Source organism: Cebidichthys violaceus, unplaced genomic scaffold (assembly GCF_023349555.1).
Source record: "Cebidichthys violaceus isolate CVI_PGR_0920_01 unplaced genomic scaffold, fCebVio1.0.p SCAF_20, whole genome shotgun sequence".
In the NCBI taxonomy this organism is placed as follows: Eukaryota; Metazoa; Chordata; class Actinopteri; order Perciformes; family Stichaeidae; genus Cebidichthys; species Cebidichthys violaceus.
The window spans coordinates 12,517,254-12,531,435 of NW_027176373.1; the positions used below are offsets into that span (position 1 = coordinate 12,517,254).

At 43.1% G+C, this 14,182-nt stretch overlaps 1 protein-coding gene across 3 annotated transcripts in view; it reads right to left on the minus strand.

The window, feature by feature from the left end:
- Window positions 1-14,182, minus strand: part of abr (ABR activator of RhoGEF and GTPase) — a 126,195-nt gene that overhangs the window by 34,689 nt on the left and 77,324 nt on the right. For all 3 annotated transcript variants that reach the window (XM_068716424.1, XM_068716425.1, XM_068716426.1), the window contains 7 exons: window positions 13,979-14,100; window positions 11,997-12,165; window positions 9,785-9,904; window positions 9,400-9,475; window positions 9,141-9,245; window positions 5,913-5,987; window positions 5-102 (listed from right to left, as the gene is read on the minus strand). In XM_068716424.1, coding sequence (XP_068572525.1) covers window positions 5-102; window positions 5,913-5,987; window positions 9,141-9,245; window positions 9,400-9,475; window positions 9,785-9,904; window positions 11,997-12,165; window positions 13,979-14,100 — 765 coding nt within the window. The remainder of the gene's footprint in view (window positions 1-4; window positions 103-5,912; window positions 5,988-9,140; window positions 9,246-9,399; window positions 9,476-9,784; window positions 9,905-11,996; window positions 12,166-13,978; window positions 14,101-14,182) is intronic.

Here is a 14,182-nt window from a genome sequence, read left to right on the forward strand (position 1 = left end):
TGACTTCGTTCCAATGTGGCTCTGTGGTGTCTCTGAAGACTCTGGTCTTGGCCTTGCTGACAAAGTACCCATACGAGTCCACTTCGAGGGTGCAGTAGAGATCTAGGAGGGAACACAGATCCATCAAGAACACTGGATAAACATTTCTTGACTGCTTCCATGTCACTGCGACATGACACGGGTGTAATATTATGAGACATCATGATATCTGTGTCTCGGAAACAGATGCAGTGTAACGCTGTAGAGTCAAAGGACAAGTCTGTTAATCCCATTGTCATCATCTGGCAGTAGAAATGCTGCTATTAAATAGTTATTACAGTCATTAAAACAGACTTAGTGGGCAAAGACGTCACTGTATGGATATAATGTCTTTTCATTAAAGGTGAGCATAATTACAGGCCAAAAGTATCTCTGTTAATTAGTTTCTCTACACTTAAGCCATGTATTAATATTGTGCAATAGATAAAGATGTTGTATGGTCTACCAATTATTTTCTAGATAATGAATCCATTGTTTGTTCTACAAAAATGTCAGCAAACACCCCTAAAATAGTTTCCAGAGACCATGACGAAGTCTTAAATGATTACTTTTCAAACTAATCGGTTCTTCCGTTTCAGCTTGATACTCATCCATCTTATAAATCCACCATCTACAGAACGGCACATCCCATCAAATCAAAGAACTTCAGCTGCTGCCAAAAGCTGCATCGATATTTGCAGCGCTAACGGCATCACTTTGTAGCATATGCATCAGCATCAAAAGACAGCAGCAGTCAAAATTATCTCAGGCAAAAATATAACCACAAACAAGATACAATTCCTCTTTCAAAAGTGTCATCCACAAGTAGAAATGTTTTAAAGCAAAACTTCCCGAGAAGGTATCTAATTCTGGTATCAGATTAATGAATGTGCACTTAAAAAGGTTACGTTCCACCAGAGAAAAAAAGGCCTTTAAATCATCGATATGTTGACAGACAACAATCTCCTGCCTGTGTACACACGCTACATCCTCATACCACAGCCTACCGACCCCCCCCCCCCTTATCCCTTGGGATCGGCTCGCGCTCAATTGTTACAAGAAGCAATTAAGTCTGTTAATGTGTTTCTTTAAATGCTGCTGTAGCGGTTCCTGCAGACCTCGTTGCCGGCTGTCTGTTAACTGTCAATAGTAGGACCCGGTCCCTCGGGTTAGCCCCCGTCTGACAGCATGATGGATGGATGTACTGCTCGACCTTTCACTACGAGAGTCACAGAGAAGGGGGGAGGGGCTGCTGGTTGAATCTCATATACATATAAACACATCTTAAACAACAGCCTGACCCGTGCTTTGGTTAACGTTATGGAGAGACACCAAGCACATCGCCTGGGTGAGCTGTATGTGTATATATATCACTAACAGGACTATACAGAGAGAAGGAATACCATCTGGTTTCATTCCTCCTCTGTTTGTTGTCTCAGCATCCTGAAAGGCTCTGGCATCATTACTCCCAATGAGGAAGAGATTAGCGCCGGTGGTATGAGGGAAGTTCGGTGGACAGGAATTCAGTGCGACCCATCTGGGGCATATTTATGAAAATGAAGCCGTTGTCGGACGCTTCCGCCGATCAAAACTACACTGAGGCAGACAGACGGCAAGCAACTCAGTTCGGCCCTTTTTTTAGGACTACAAAAACTGTTGGTTGTATTTTGAGGGACATTTCTTTGAGGCACTGCTGTGATCTAAACTGCTTGTTTATCGTCCTGCCTGCAGAGAAGAGGGGAGTGTATTCATAGTCCTGAGCTGCTCCCACTTTTCTCTGGAAGTAGATTTCCTCTCCATCTGAAATGGGTTTATGAGGCCTGGACCTAAAACTCAAACAAGGCCAGGGAGAGCATATTTAGAGAGGTATTTTAGTGTCCTCGCAGCAGATCCAGGAGGGCTATGAGAAGTAGGACAGACTCAAAGAGGCCTGGAACTCCAAACGTTTTTTAAAAATGTTCCTGGCAGGTCACCACCAGGCTCAGAGTGTGAGGGGGGGGGGGGGGGGGTGTTAAATCGGTCAGCACGGGTTAATGAATACCATCCTCTTCCATCTCAAATTAACTGCAGCCCTTGTGGTGCGGGTGTGCTTTTATACAGGAGGCTTATCTTTGCCCGAGGCGGTGTTGAACGCCGGGTCAGACTGCGGGTTCACAGAATCAGGAGACAAGTGATAATCAGTTAAACTCATCAGTGTCTCCACTGCTACAAGTCTCAGACACAGAGCAGCTGTGTGCCCATGTGCTCTGCTCCAAGGGCTTCAGGAGAACGAAATGAGGAGGAGAGAGACATAATCAAATTATTTTTCATAGAATCCAGACGGAGAAAACTAATAACAGCGAACGGACTGGATTTGATCGCATGCAGAAAATCACAAGAGTCATGAGAACACTGACAGTAGTGTTTCGCCCTTCATTTTAATGGTAACAGTGGCGAGTGACAAAAACATTGGTTCTGATTCAAGCGCAAAAAAGCACTGTCATATAACTTTGTTGGTCCGGTAGCAAGTGCGCTAATATTCCATTATTAGTTACTTATATCCAATATGAATCACGTTTAAATCTCTTCGGGGGCTGCTCATCTGCAGATTACTGTAGCTGTGTTCGCTTCAAATGCCTTCGTGATTTTTGAACGTCAATTTGGAATCTGTGCACACTGCTCGTATGTAGCACGGGTTCCAGCAGCTGCTGAATACATGTGGAGGAATATGGATGCCACTTGTTGACACTCGCGCATAAATAAATCAAGAACAAAGTCAACTTTTTTTCCACTGTTGTTGTTTTTTTATTCTACAACAGGGTTTTTGGGAGATACTCGACTCCCAGCTCCTTCCTTCTGTGACCCAGTTTGAATACTTTGCCCTGGGCTGAATTTCAAGCCCTTTCCCACTGGTGGTGGTGAAGGGGGGGGTCGTGACATTAATAACACAGCTCCAATAAGATATTCTGGTACATGCTTGTGTGATTTATCAATCAAAACAGAAACAAAATGAGGCTATTGTTTAGGATTACACAATCTTGTGAAGTCATTGCACATTTAAATTCTGAGATGATAACCACCAAATGCATCAACAGAAAGCGCACACTGTATACACACACACACACACACACACACACACACACACACACACACACACACACACACACACACACACACACACACACGCAAAAGAGCAGCAAATCCCCTCAAAGTTCTTGTCCAAAATGGCTTGCAGGGGAGATCAACACAACTGTAATCGTCAATGCAATTAGAAGTCAGGTTATTCAGAGAGAAATGTTTTTAGGACACTGAGGACGAGACATTTGTTAAAATAATATGTGAACCAACTTTAAAAAAATTCATCGCAATTTTAAACCAGACGATGCAATGCTGACGTGACTAATCAAACAGACAAAAGACAATTGAGTAATTTATCAGAACAATTTAAATGCAGAAAGTGGGTAAAAGTAAAAAAGTTTGTATTCATAAAATGTATTAATTGCATGATAATAGGGTCAATAAACTCTTTACACTTTGCATTAAATGTTTAACTGGCGATGAACAGCTGTGGTGGTGAATAAAAGGTTGGGTAAACTGGCTTGTTTCAGCATCGTGGCCGCAGCCAGTACACTCCCACCAATACACAAACACTTAAGCACCCACACAGCAAATTCCTAACCTAAAAACACAGGTGCACTGTGGGTGCAGCGGCATGCAGAGCAACGTTTCGAGCACAGCTGAATAAAAGAACAGAGGGAGATGTAGAGCAGTGTCAGTGTTTTGTGTAAACTGAAAAGAAGCATAAATTACAATTCATTATGGCGAGTGTGACTAGACTCACTAATGTTGTCTCCTTTTCTCTCGACGGATTTATGCAGTTGATTTTGCACATAATAATAACACTTATGCTCTTTTACCTGTCGGATTATATTATTTCATTAAATACTGTGGGACGTCCATGCTGTCTTACTGCCTCCGTCATGTCATCGGTCGATTAACTGACCCTTTCGCTGGATTGATTGAAGTGGAGGGTTCGTTCGTTTTCTTCGCCTGGCACAAGCGGGTGGTGTGAGCGATCCCAGGATCTTAACATGTGTAAACCCTGCATACCCCCCCCCCCCCCCCCCCAGAGGGATGTGTGCATAAATGCTGTATCAGCATTTCTACATGCATTCGCTCTCCACCACAACCCAGATAATTACATTTTGACAACTTATTGCAGCAGCTACAAAGATATGGAGCTAAATCCAGGTCAAAAGTTTTGATTATTTGAAAAAATAATTTGAACCTGAAAGTTCAAGTTGTGGTCTTGAACAGTGAAAAATACAGCAATGTATTCAAAATAAAAATAAGTGAATGAAATCGGTCGTCCGACCTGGGTATAGGGGCGAAAGACCAATCGAACCAGTAGCTGGTTCCCTCCGAAGTTTCCTTCAGGATAGCTGACCCTCAGTTTATCCCCCACTGCATTCACGTGAATATGTTGTATAGAAAGTGTTGAATCATAATTCTCACGGTGCCCACGTTTCCTGAAGGCAACGTTGTTGAGGAAGGTCCTCAGCCTTCTTTGTGATGCTGTCACTCATGATGACACGCCCCTCTCAGTTGAAGCCACGCCCCCACGCTAAATCAGGGTCAAAAGTCTGAACTGAAAAAAATTATCTGAAAGTGAAAAAAGATTTGAAACCGAAAAAAAAAATATCAAATATCAAAATATATATGAAAGCGAAACATGAAAAAAATATATATTAAAAAAAAATTTCAGAACTGAATGAAAATTATATTCAACCCAAAAAACTTTTCATTTACTTGTTTTTATTTTGAATACATTGCTGTATTTTTCAATGTTCAAGACCACAACTTGAACTTTCAGGTTAAAATAATTTTTTCAAGTGATCAAAACTTTTGACCTGGATTTAGCTCCATACAAAGATCCTTTGCCCATTAAACAGAGTGTGCAACATTCATCTATTTTAAAGATGAGCGCTTCTGTAACGGCCATCATCATCATCATCATCATCATCCTCATCATCACCAGAGTGACAACAGCGACACATCACCTACCCCACCCTGCCTCCATACGCCTCACTGGACACACTGACATCAAACTATCTGTGGAACGACCAGACTTCCACGTACACACAAACGCACTTTCTTCATTTTAAACCCCCTCAGCTTCATCGCGGATCAAACAGGCTTTCAGAGGAGAAGGCTTTCCAATCCATTACCCGGGAAATTCTAGCAGGCCAGCTTTCATATTCTAAAGGATGTCATGGCAACAGAGGAAATCACATTTCTTCATCTCTGTCTCTTTTCCAGATATTTGAACCGGTGCAACGAGGCATAAAAAGTACCGCAGCAGCAGCAGCTGTCCACTACTGACACGTCTGCATGGTCCTGCCAACATCATACTCTGCTGATAATAAACACACACACACACACACACACACACACACACACACACACACACACACACACACACACACACACTGTTAGACAAAGGAGCACTTGTGTGTGAGATATGCGATATCAGAGACAACTGGCATTATTTTTGCCAGCAGTTCAGTTTCAAAATGATCTCTCTCTTCCTTTTCATGTGCCTCGAGTGTTTTTATGATGTCTGCTGAGATGAAAACAACCGCAGGAATTCCACTGTGGCCCTCACTTCTCCTCTGAGACTCTCTCTTTCTCTCCCTCTCCTATCATCTACGTTCCAATACTCCATCCATCCATCTGGCCGGTCTCTGCGTCGGGCCGTGGCACGGTGTAAACTGCATGTGCAGACTGCGATGACGGACTGGGTCATGTGTTTCGCTGTATCTGCACAGCAGCTATGTGTGAATGTCTGCACGAGTGTGGATGTAAAAAAACAAAAAGGAAAGTAAAAGAAAAAATGCCGTTTCTGGTCGACTTACTGGCTGACTCCTTGAATCCTTTGGCGGAGTGGACGATCACGTGCAGAAAGCCGTACAGGCCAGGAGTCTCCTCATCTGGAAAACAAGCACACGGAGCAGTGAGATCCTCGTGTCAATAGGGTGATGCACTGCATCTATAAAATCATTCAGAATCAGAGTTTGTGTACAAAAAGGCAATTCCCCCCTGACCACGACTGTATCACTTCAATCACAATTGTGCAGCAGATCTCACACACCATAGAAATACTATTCAGTGAGGAAACAGATGCTGTCCTGTATCATCCGCTGTTGCCATGACAGTGTAACATCTCCTCTTGTAGGCGTTAATATTCCCCCTTTATTTCTGTACACCAAAACCTCTTGTTTTTCCTTTAACATTTCTGTAGATGAAACCTGTCCACAAAGGCAGCAGAACACGCAGCCTTATATGGACATTTTGGACGGTGCTCTCTGCTAATGATCAAATGTAACAAACTCCTTAGAAACACGTGGGGTTCGTCAGGCTGAAACAAAAGATTCACAGTCAAGTTTGTGCATTCAAGAGAGTTTGGTGAATCCAACTTGACACAGACTTAACTTTCAAAGTCTAGAAACATGCGCGAATTTAAAAAACAAAAACAAAAACGGATAATCAACATATAATTGCACAGGGGGAGGCATGTGTGCTTTTCATTCATTTCAGGTTGGGTGGTCCAAACTGTGCACAAACGTATCATTATGAACATCCAATAACTGTTCTCACCCCTTCCAACACCAAGTCACTGACTTCTGTTATCATATGACAAACTTTGCGTCAGATGGGTATCAGGCCTCACATCAACAAGCACAGTCTTCTGCCATAACAGCTGAGCTGGCTGCCCGAGGGGAGGTTTGGTGGACGTTTGTTGGGTGGCCTCTTGCTTTGGTTGAGGCCTGTGAAGCCTGGTAAATAAACTGTGATGGAGGGCGGCAGGACTGTTTGGAGCTGCGATGTAGGCGGCTGAGAGGACAAAATGCGTGTGTGTGTGTTTGTTGTATATAAGCGACAGGGGAGATTCACAGGGAGAAGGTTCAAAGGTTCAGCTTCGAGGTGGCCTATGTGCTGCTTTTAGAGCCAAATTCAGATCCCTTTCTTTCAATTACAATCAAACTTGAGCAATAAACTGTGGTAATATGTGATAATTGATAACAATATGGGTAAAAAGAGTCAAATAAAAGAGTGTTTAATGGTCTCTGCGACGTCATCCATTGTCGTAGTTACGAGAAACATTCCTTCTCCAGCTGGTCTCCATTTGAACCCCTACTGTGCTCCCTGCTTCACGTGTCACTGAGGTGTGTGTTTATGTTTGCTTTACAATGAGGAGTGTTTCGAAAGTCTGGGACATGACGTGGGGCCTGAGCTCTGTTCTAACACACAGGGGTATCACCTCCCTGGGAGAAGAAGGAAGATATCGTGTGAAGCCCAAACAAAATGACAGACCTGTTACATGGCAGAGAGGTGAGGGTGTAATCAGGTAAGCGGAGCGAGTCTGCCAGGGTTAGGGGCTAGGGGAGACCTTTCTTGTCTAATATTACAGTAAAAACAGACATTTAAGACCTTTATATCTACAATTGTAAATGCAATATTCCTCTTATTTGCCTTCTGATTGTGGAGTCAATGTGTAACTGCCTTGATAGGTGTGTGTGTGTGTGTGTGTGTGTGTGTGTGTGTGTGTGTGTGTGTGTGTGTGTGTGTGTGTGTGTGTGTGTGTGACCCACAGCTGACTGAGGTCAGCTGAATGAATGAATGGTTGGGTTATTAAAGACAGCCTCGTAACCCTTAGTACACACACGTCAGAAAACATTGGTTTCATTAAAGTGAACGGAGAGTTTCAGCTTTAAAAGAGAGGTCTGTGGTTTAATCGGTTCGGTCGATAGGCGCTGATGGGGCGTTTTACAAACTATCACCATCAGCAGAACTGGGCTGTGTCACGCGGGGACGCACATCCCCGTTTTGAATGGAGGCTTCGTACACATAACGAGGGAAAAATATATGTATTGATGATGTGATAATAATCTAAACTACTGTTAAAGACCCCATGAAATGGCACTCGCACTTTGAGACGGGGAGAGTCAGGGGGAGCGCTGGCTGCGGACATAAATACAAGACAGACTTTAAATGACAATTTAGATACTAATTATTTCAGATTTTTTTTTTTTCCAGAAGGTGATTCTCCATTTCATGAAAAAAATGTTAACGCATTATTCTGAACCTGAACCTTTGCGGTTTCCAGGAACAGCTGATTTTACAGCAAGCTGACACGCCATATCCAACCCATGTTCAAAAATGATCTCTTGAATATATAATCTAAACACTATAAGCTCTTGAGAAGTATCTGCCGAGTATCGGCTATTGGCTTTTTCCTGCTCCAAACCATCGCCTTTAAAAATCCACGATCCACCTTTAGTTTTTTTTTTTACTAATTTAATAATCTTAAACACATACTTACAATACATTGTAAATTGATATAAAAGGCACAGGCTGTCTGGTCCTTACCTGGAAGTGATTTGTTTTTACATTCAAAGTTTATTTTGAATTAAAGAAGGAAGCAGGTAATTAACATGGGCACAAAATCAGACACTGTGCCATGCCTAGTTACCATCGAAATTCACCAGAATGCTAAATTAAAATAAAACCCCGGGCTTACTTGCACAGAGATACTATTGTATAAGAAGCAAACACGGGTCTCTTTTTCTGTGCGAAGCGAGAAAGATTTAGACAGTACGCCCTTCAGCGTCTTGAAGCCCCTCTGTCAACTCTGCGGCTGTACGTGTGTGTTGTGCGTGCGTGTGAAAGCAGAGACCCTCGTGCCCTTTTAGGAGATCAGAGTAGGTCAGCCAGATGGCTTTAATGTCACCACCAGCCTCTGAAAGTGGTGCAACGTGGAGATCTGGAGCAAAAACAAACATATAGGAGCTGAGGGCGCAGGCCACCGCCGGCACACTGCGCGGCATTGACTGCTAAGAGCTAGATGAGAAACATATTGTAACCTAGATTCTCTCCTGCAAGGCCCCCCTCTCTCATTATGTGGCTGCTTGTTGTGTGTAACAGGCCCTTTTGTGTGAATTTAAACCCAAATCAGAGAGGAGAGGAAGGAGCAATGGAGGACTGTGCGCGTGCGTTTGTGATTGCGGGTTAAAAAGGAGAAAGCAACAGAGACACAAAGAGCATCCGAGCATAAGAAGATATTGTGTGCAAGTGTTTCTTACCGTCTTTGTTGCTTGTGACAGGAATGTTGTGGACAGTTCGGAGTTTGAAACAGGAGCTGGTCAGGACCTGGAGCTCCACAGAGCTTAATACACACGCCTGGAGATCTGACAGACACACGGCGACCACACAGCTACGGTTAAACTTTGACTTTCCTGAGGTACGGTGAGTAAAGAGCGGATTTAAACTGCTTCAAGATGAAGCGCACAGTGCTTTCTAATAACATAAAGGGGCTTTGGGACAATTCAAGGCCAGTGTTACCTTTCTTCTGGAGTTTCTGGATGCTTTCCCTCCACTCGGACCTCTCATAATCGGAGGAGATGAGGAACTGGTAGCTCTGGATACACACAGAAATAAACAATGTTAAACACATCAAGAACCTGCACTGAAATCAGTATTGAAAGAAACTGTTGCAGAATTTTTATTTTTACAGAAAGTAGAAATGGAAATGCCTCTCAAAATCAGTAAAAGCCATGATGTGAAATTATCTCACGCTGTCACAAGATTTTTATTGTGGAAACCTAAACTAAAAACTAAAATCCATCAAAGGGCTGTTTTGAAAGGGATGTGTCTCCCTCTAGTGGTGACACTTGAGTGTTGCTGCTACGTGGACGCAGGGAGCGACAGGATTGGACGAACACGTTACCTTTCCATGTCTGTTGTGGATGCGGAAGGGGATGGTGGGAGAGTGCAGGAGCAGCCACGACTCCTGTTCGTTCATCTTCTTTCTCAGACGCTCCACGCGACTCTGACCCTTCGGTGCTTTCTAAACACAAACACACAAACAGACGTATAGAATCTCTTTTAGTCCTGAAACTGACTGCTGAGAGGGAGAAACACTCATCAAGTCAAATACTTAACATTGCTATGCAGCCCAAGAGTTGTGAGGCAAAGATACTGAACAAGGTGAATGAGTCCAACTCTGTCATAACTCAACTCTTAACAGCAAACATGATGATACATATTTTTAGATTCAGTGTGACCCACACTTTCCGTGAATTCCACAATGTCTGTCACAAATAAACATCCACTTAGAAATCATAGATAACAACACGCTCCATATAAGTCCAGAACTTGCATGAGAATCATTACATCTTAAGTTTTCCTCTGTCTGTACATTCATGGGTACACTGCAATAGGAACTGCTAGTTGATAATTCGGCATACTTTTATTGGGGCCAATTTGCCAAAAATACGAACAAATATCGGCTTAAAGAAACAGGCTTAGGTTGTAGCACCACAGCTAACTAACTGATGGCAGCAATGTACTTCCTGTTTACTTCCCCCAAATTAGTTTATTTGACTGTTGGTATAGTTGGTTTCGTTTTGCCATAAACATACAGAAAGAAACATTAGTTATGATTTGTGGAATAGCAAAGGTTTTCTTGCAAAAATACCTTACTTTGATATTAGACTCCACTTTACAAGATTTTGTCACTTTGAGTTCAGTGTTTGTCTCCTGAGGTTTATCAACATCTGTATGCATGTAACTTTATCTCCGCTCTATTATCTTGAATCACTAGAATCAATAGAAGACCAAAATGGGATTGTAATGTGAATTGAATATTGGTGCATCCACGACTGTGGATTGTTGATGCTGGATGAAATGATATTAAACTTTAAGCTGTTATCCTGAAAGTCAGTATGACGGAGTAGTACACTGAATATAAAACACGAGTACATTCTGAGATGAACTATAGTGTAGGTATTGATTTTATGACTCATTTACACACCATATAATTATGACCCATTTAAATTAGCACTAAACGTTTTATGACTAATGTGTCATCACTCTTATCAGCATGGTATTGGTTTAACGACATATTTCCTATTTTTCCAAAGAAAACAACGCCGTGCTGCGAGTCCTTTTTATATAATTCAAGGATCTCGGCTTCTTGTCAGTATTAAAGGAAAACAAATACACACATCCTCCCTGCCCTCACCAGGAAGCCGTGAGTCAGAGCCTGGATACACTCAGCTGAACCCCTCACTGCTCTCGGCTCCTCTGACTCTAAATACCTTCCGTGGTCACTCGCTGTGCCCCGAGTGGGCGAGTTTGCGCTGTGAGAGGGGAATAACAGGAACTCTCTGCTCCTGAAGCCTTCAGTGCGTCTCAGCCAGGGACTTGGAAATGTTGGAGGATTATATAGCATCTTTTTTTTTTTTTTTAAACCTCTGCCACTAACTGAATGTTTCAGCCATAGAAATAGAACATTTTCTATCAAATCAACATAGCAGGTTGGTCTGAGAGGCGGACATTTTTAGGTGTACTGGTGCCATCGCAAAGTGACCAGTTGCAGCGGGCTGACTCGTTCTATTTCTACAGTCAGTGCTGAGTGCTGAGTGCCATTTCCTTCTGAACTAGTCAAATGACCACGGCAAACAGTTCAATGTGCGTTCTAGTCTCATTCTACTTCTATGGTTTCTGTACAGATAGGAACAGAAATACATAGAAAAAGGTAAGTTAAACATTTTCCCCCAGTTTGAAAATCTATTTTATACTTATTTCTGGATGTCACTACTTTAGCATGCACGCTCAAGAGATTCCCCACATGGCACATTGGACCTTACCTTGACCTCGTCTAAGACAAACAAAGGTGTGGGCGACAACGAGTTAAAAGGAAGGTGCAGTGTTTCCAGTAAGGAATCCCTTCCATGAAAGTCTGCATATGCCACGATAAATAATTAGATGGCTATCAAAGTTTCACAGAACTCATTAGTCGCAACTTCCCTCCTGAGTCACTTGTACGTGTTTAGGTTTCTTAGAACAATAGGAACCCAGCTAATGTCTCATTTTAAGGAACCCCTGGAAAGTCCCGCCACGAGATGTTGAAAAAAAGAAATAAACAACAGGACTACCTTCTCTTTCTGTATCTCACTCTTTAAAACTGAGATCTTGATCTTCATCTCCTCGATCTCGTGCTCGGGGAGGACCTGGATACTGGGGCAGGAGTCGGAGTCGTCCAGGGTCTGGAAGGTCAAGTCCGCCAGAGGGAGGTACCACTTGCACTCGTACTGCTGATGGCGGCTACAGATGGACAGAGAGGGAAGGACACAATAAGTCAAAGAATCATACAATAAATCAACAAATCAGTGGAGGAGACCGAAGGCTGTAAAGATCTACAGAACAAAAAAAAAACGTCTGCAAATGAATAGAACATTCTGTCCAGATGGCCGCTAACCAGACATCATAATCTCTGGCTAATTTTAACAAAGCATAATGAGCAACAGTCAATATGATTTAATTTGTCACTGTGCTGTGGTGTAAAAACCTTACTGTAATGAATAGACACTATCATCACGATAAAAAAGTTAAACATTCACAGGGGTCTAAAAGAAAAAGCTGAAGAGAGAGAAGAGAAAAACATCCCTACAATGACAATAATTGAGAGAACTACAATTTAAGGTCATCCTCTTTTTCTATTCAAAAGCTAGATTAATGAAAATGACGCACCCTCAGCAGAGTGCTTCCCCTTCCAGCGGGGCAGAGAGAAGAGCAATCTGCATCGTCACTAACGAGACCGTCATTAGCGTTCCTGGGTGCTGTGTAGTCAACTCATTACCGCTGCGACGCCTTCATCAGAAGGCCAATTTGAGCAGCCCGTTAATGAGCATCCACATGAAAATTCTGTGACGACTAAAATCTTCATTTTGGAACTTTCCAAAATTTTCATCTAAAATAGATTATTGTACATTTCTGATGGACATTAGCAGGTGTTTTAAAAAAAAAATATTTTTGCATCCTTCCAAAGCTACATCTTGAGCCCCTGATCTCTCGCCTCCCTCCAGTGTCTCTCTCGTCTTTGACATCTCTTTGATTAACAGACCAGCCATTCATCTTCCTTCTCGCGCACTCTTTGCTCGGCGTGCAGCGGATCGAGTCGCACTTAAACACAGCCGTAAACAAAAAGGGTGGAGCTAAGTTAATTGCATAACTGAATAGAGTATGAAGACATCTACTAGCCCTTAAGTAACAATAGCAATTCAATATTTACAGACAAAGTAAATCATGAAATATGTATTCAGGAACAGAGTCAATGTAAATATGACTAAGGATCCTCAGGGACTTCACCCAAGGTGACCGAGTTTCTGGATGGATCCGCTGCTTTAACTGTGTGTGTGTGTGTGTGTGTGTGTGTGTGTGTGTGTGTGTGTGTGTGTGTGTGTGTGTGTGTGTAGCCTGTAGGCGGCACACAGAGACGCTCCAGACCATAACCATTTACAAGTCTGGTAGTTATGGCAACGCTGCGTGTTCGAGGAGGCTGCAGATGACAGACAAACGGTGAATGTCAACCAAAATAAGATCCAATCAGGCTAACAGCTTCTGCCGCGCAGACGGGCCGAATGTCACGCAATCCCGTAAATGTGGGGAGCTTAATCTGTGGACGTGTGTCACATCGTGGGTCAAGCCACACACGAAAACAGGACGGTGAGGTTTCCGTCACCTCTCTTCACTTTGCCTCCAGGCTAACAGAGTAACACCTTCGTCCTCGCTCTGTTCACCGGGTTTATCTGCTTGTCTCCTCCACTCCTTAACAAAGCCAGAGGCAAAAACACCTGCTAGCCTCTCTCTTTGTCAGTGTGGCTTCAGAAAGTCCTCCTGTTCCCTCCAGGAACACAAATAGAGACGGGATACTCTGTAAAGCGCCGGTGTCATCCTTTGTGTTTCACTGCCGGAGGGGGGTTTGATGCTGACGTGGAAGGCAGAATGAATGGCACACAGATGGAAGCATAGAGACGGTAATCCTAAGAGGGTGGATACTCAAATGGCTCTGTGCTAAATAAAAACATGGCTATGATCCTCTCTGGATGGAGAGGAAAAAAAGGTAAAGTGGACTCACCCCACAGCCGTCTTCTTCATCTTGGCACAGAGCAGCAGGTCAGTGAAGAGGAAGACGTGCCGAAGCTTCCTGGAGCTTTCCGACACTTCCACCAGGAAGCCATCCTTCACCAGCTGACGAGCCTAGAAGAATACCACATGTCACTTCTTGTTGTCGGACCGATGCGTACACAAAGCTGATGAACTTATTAACATGACGCAGGAC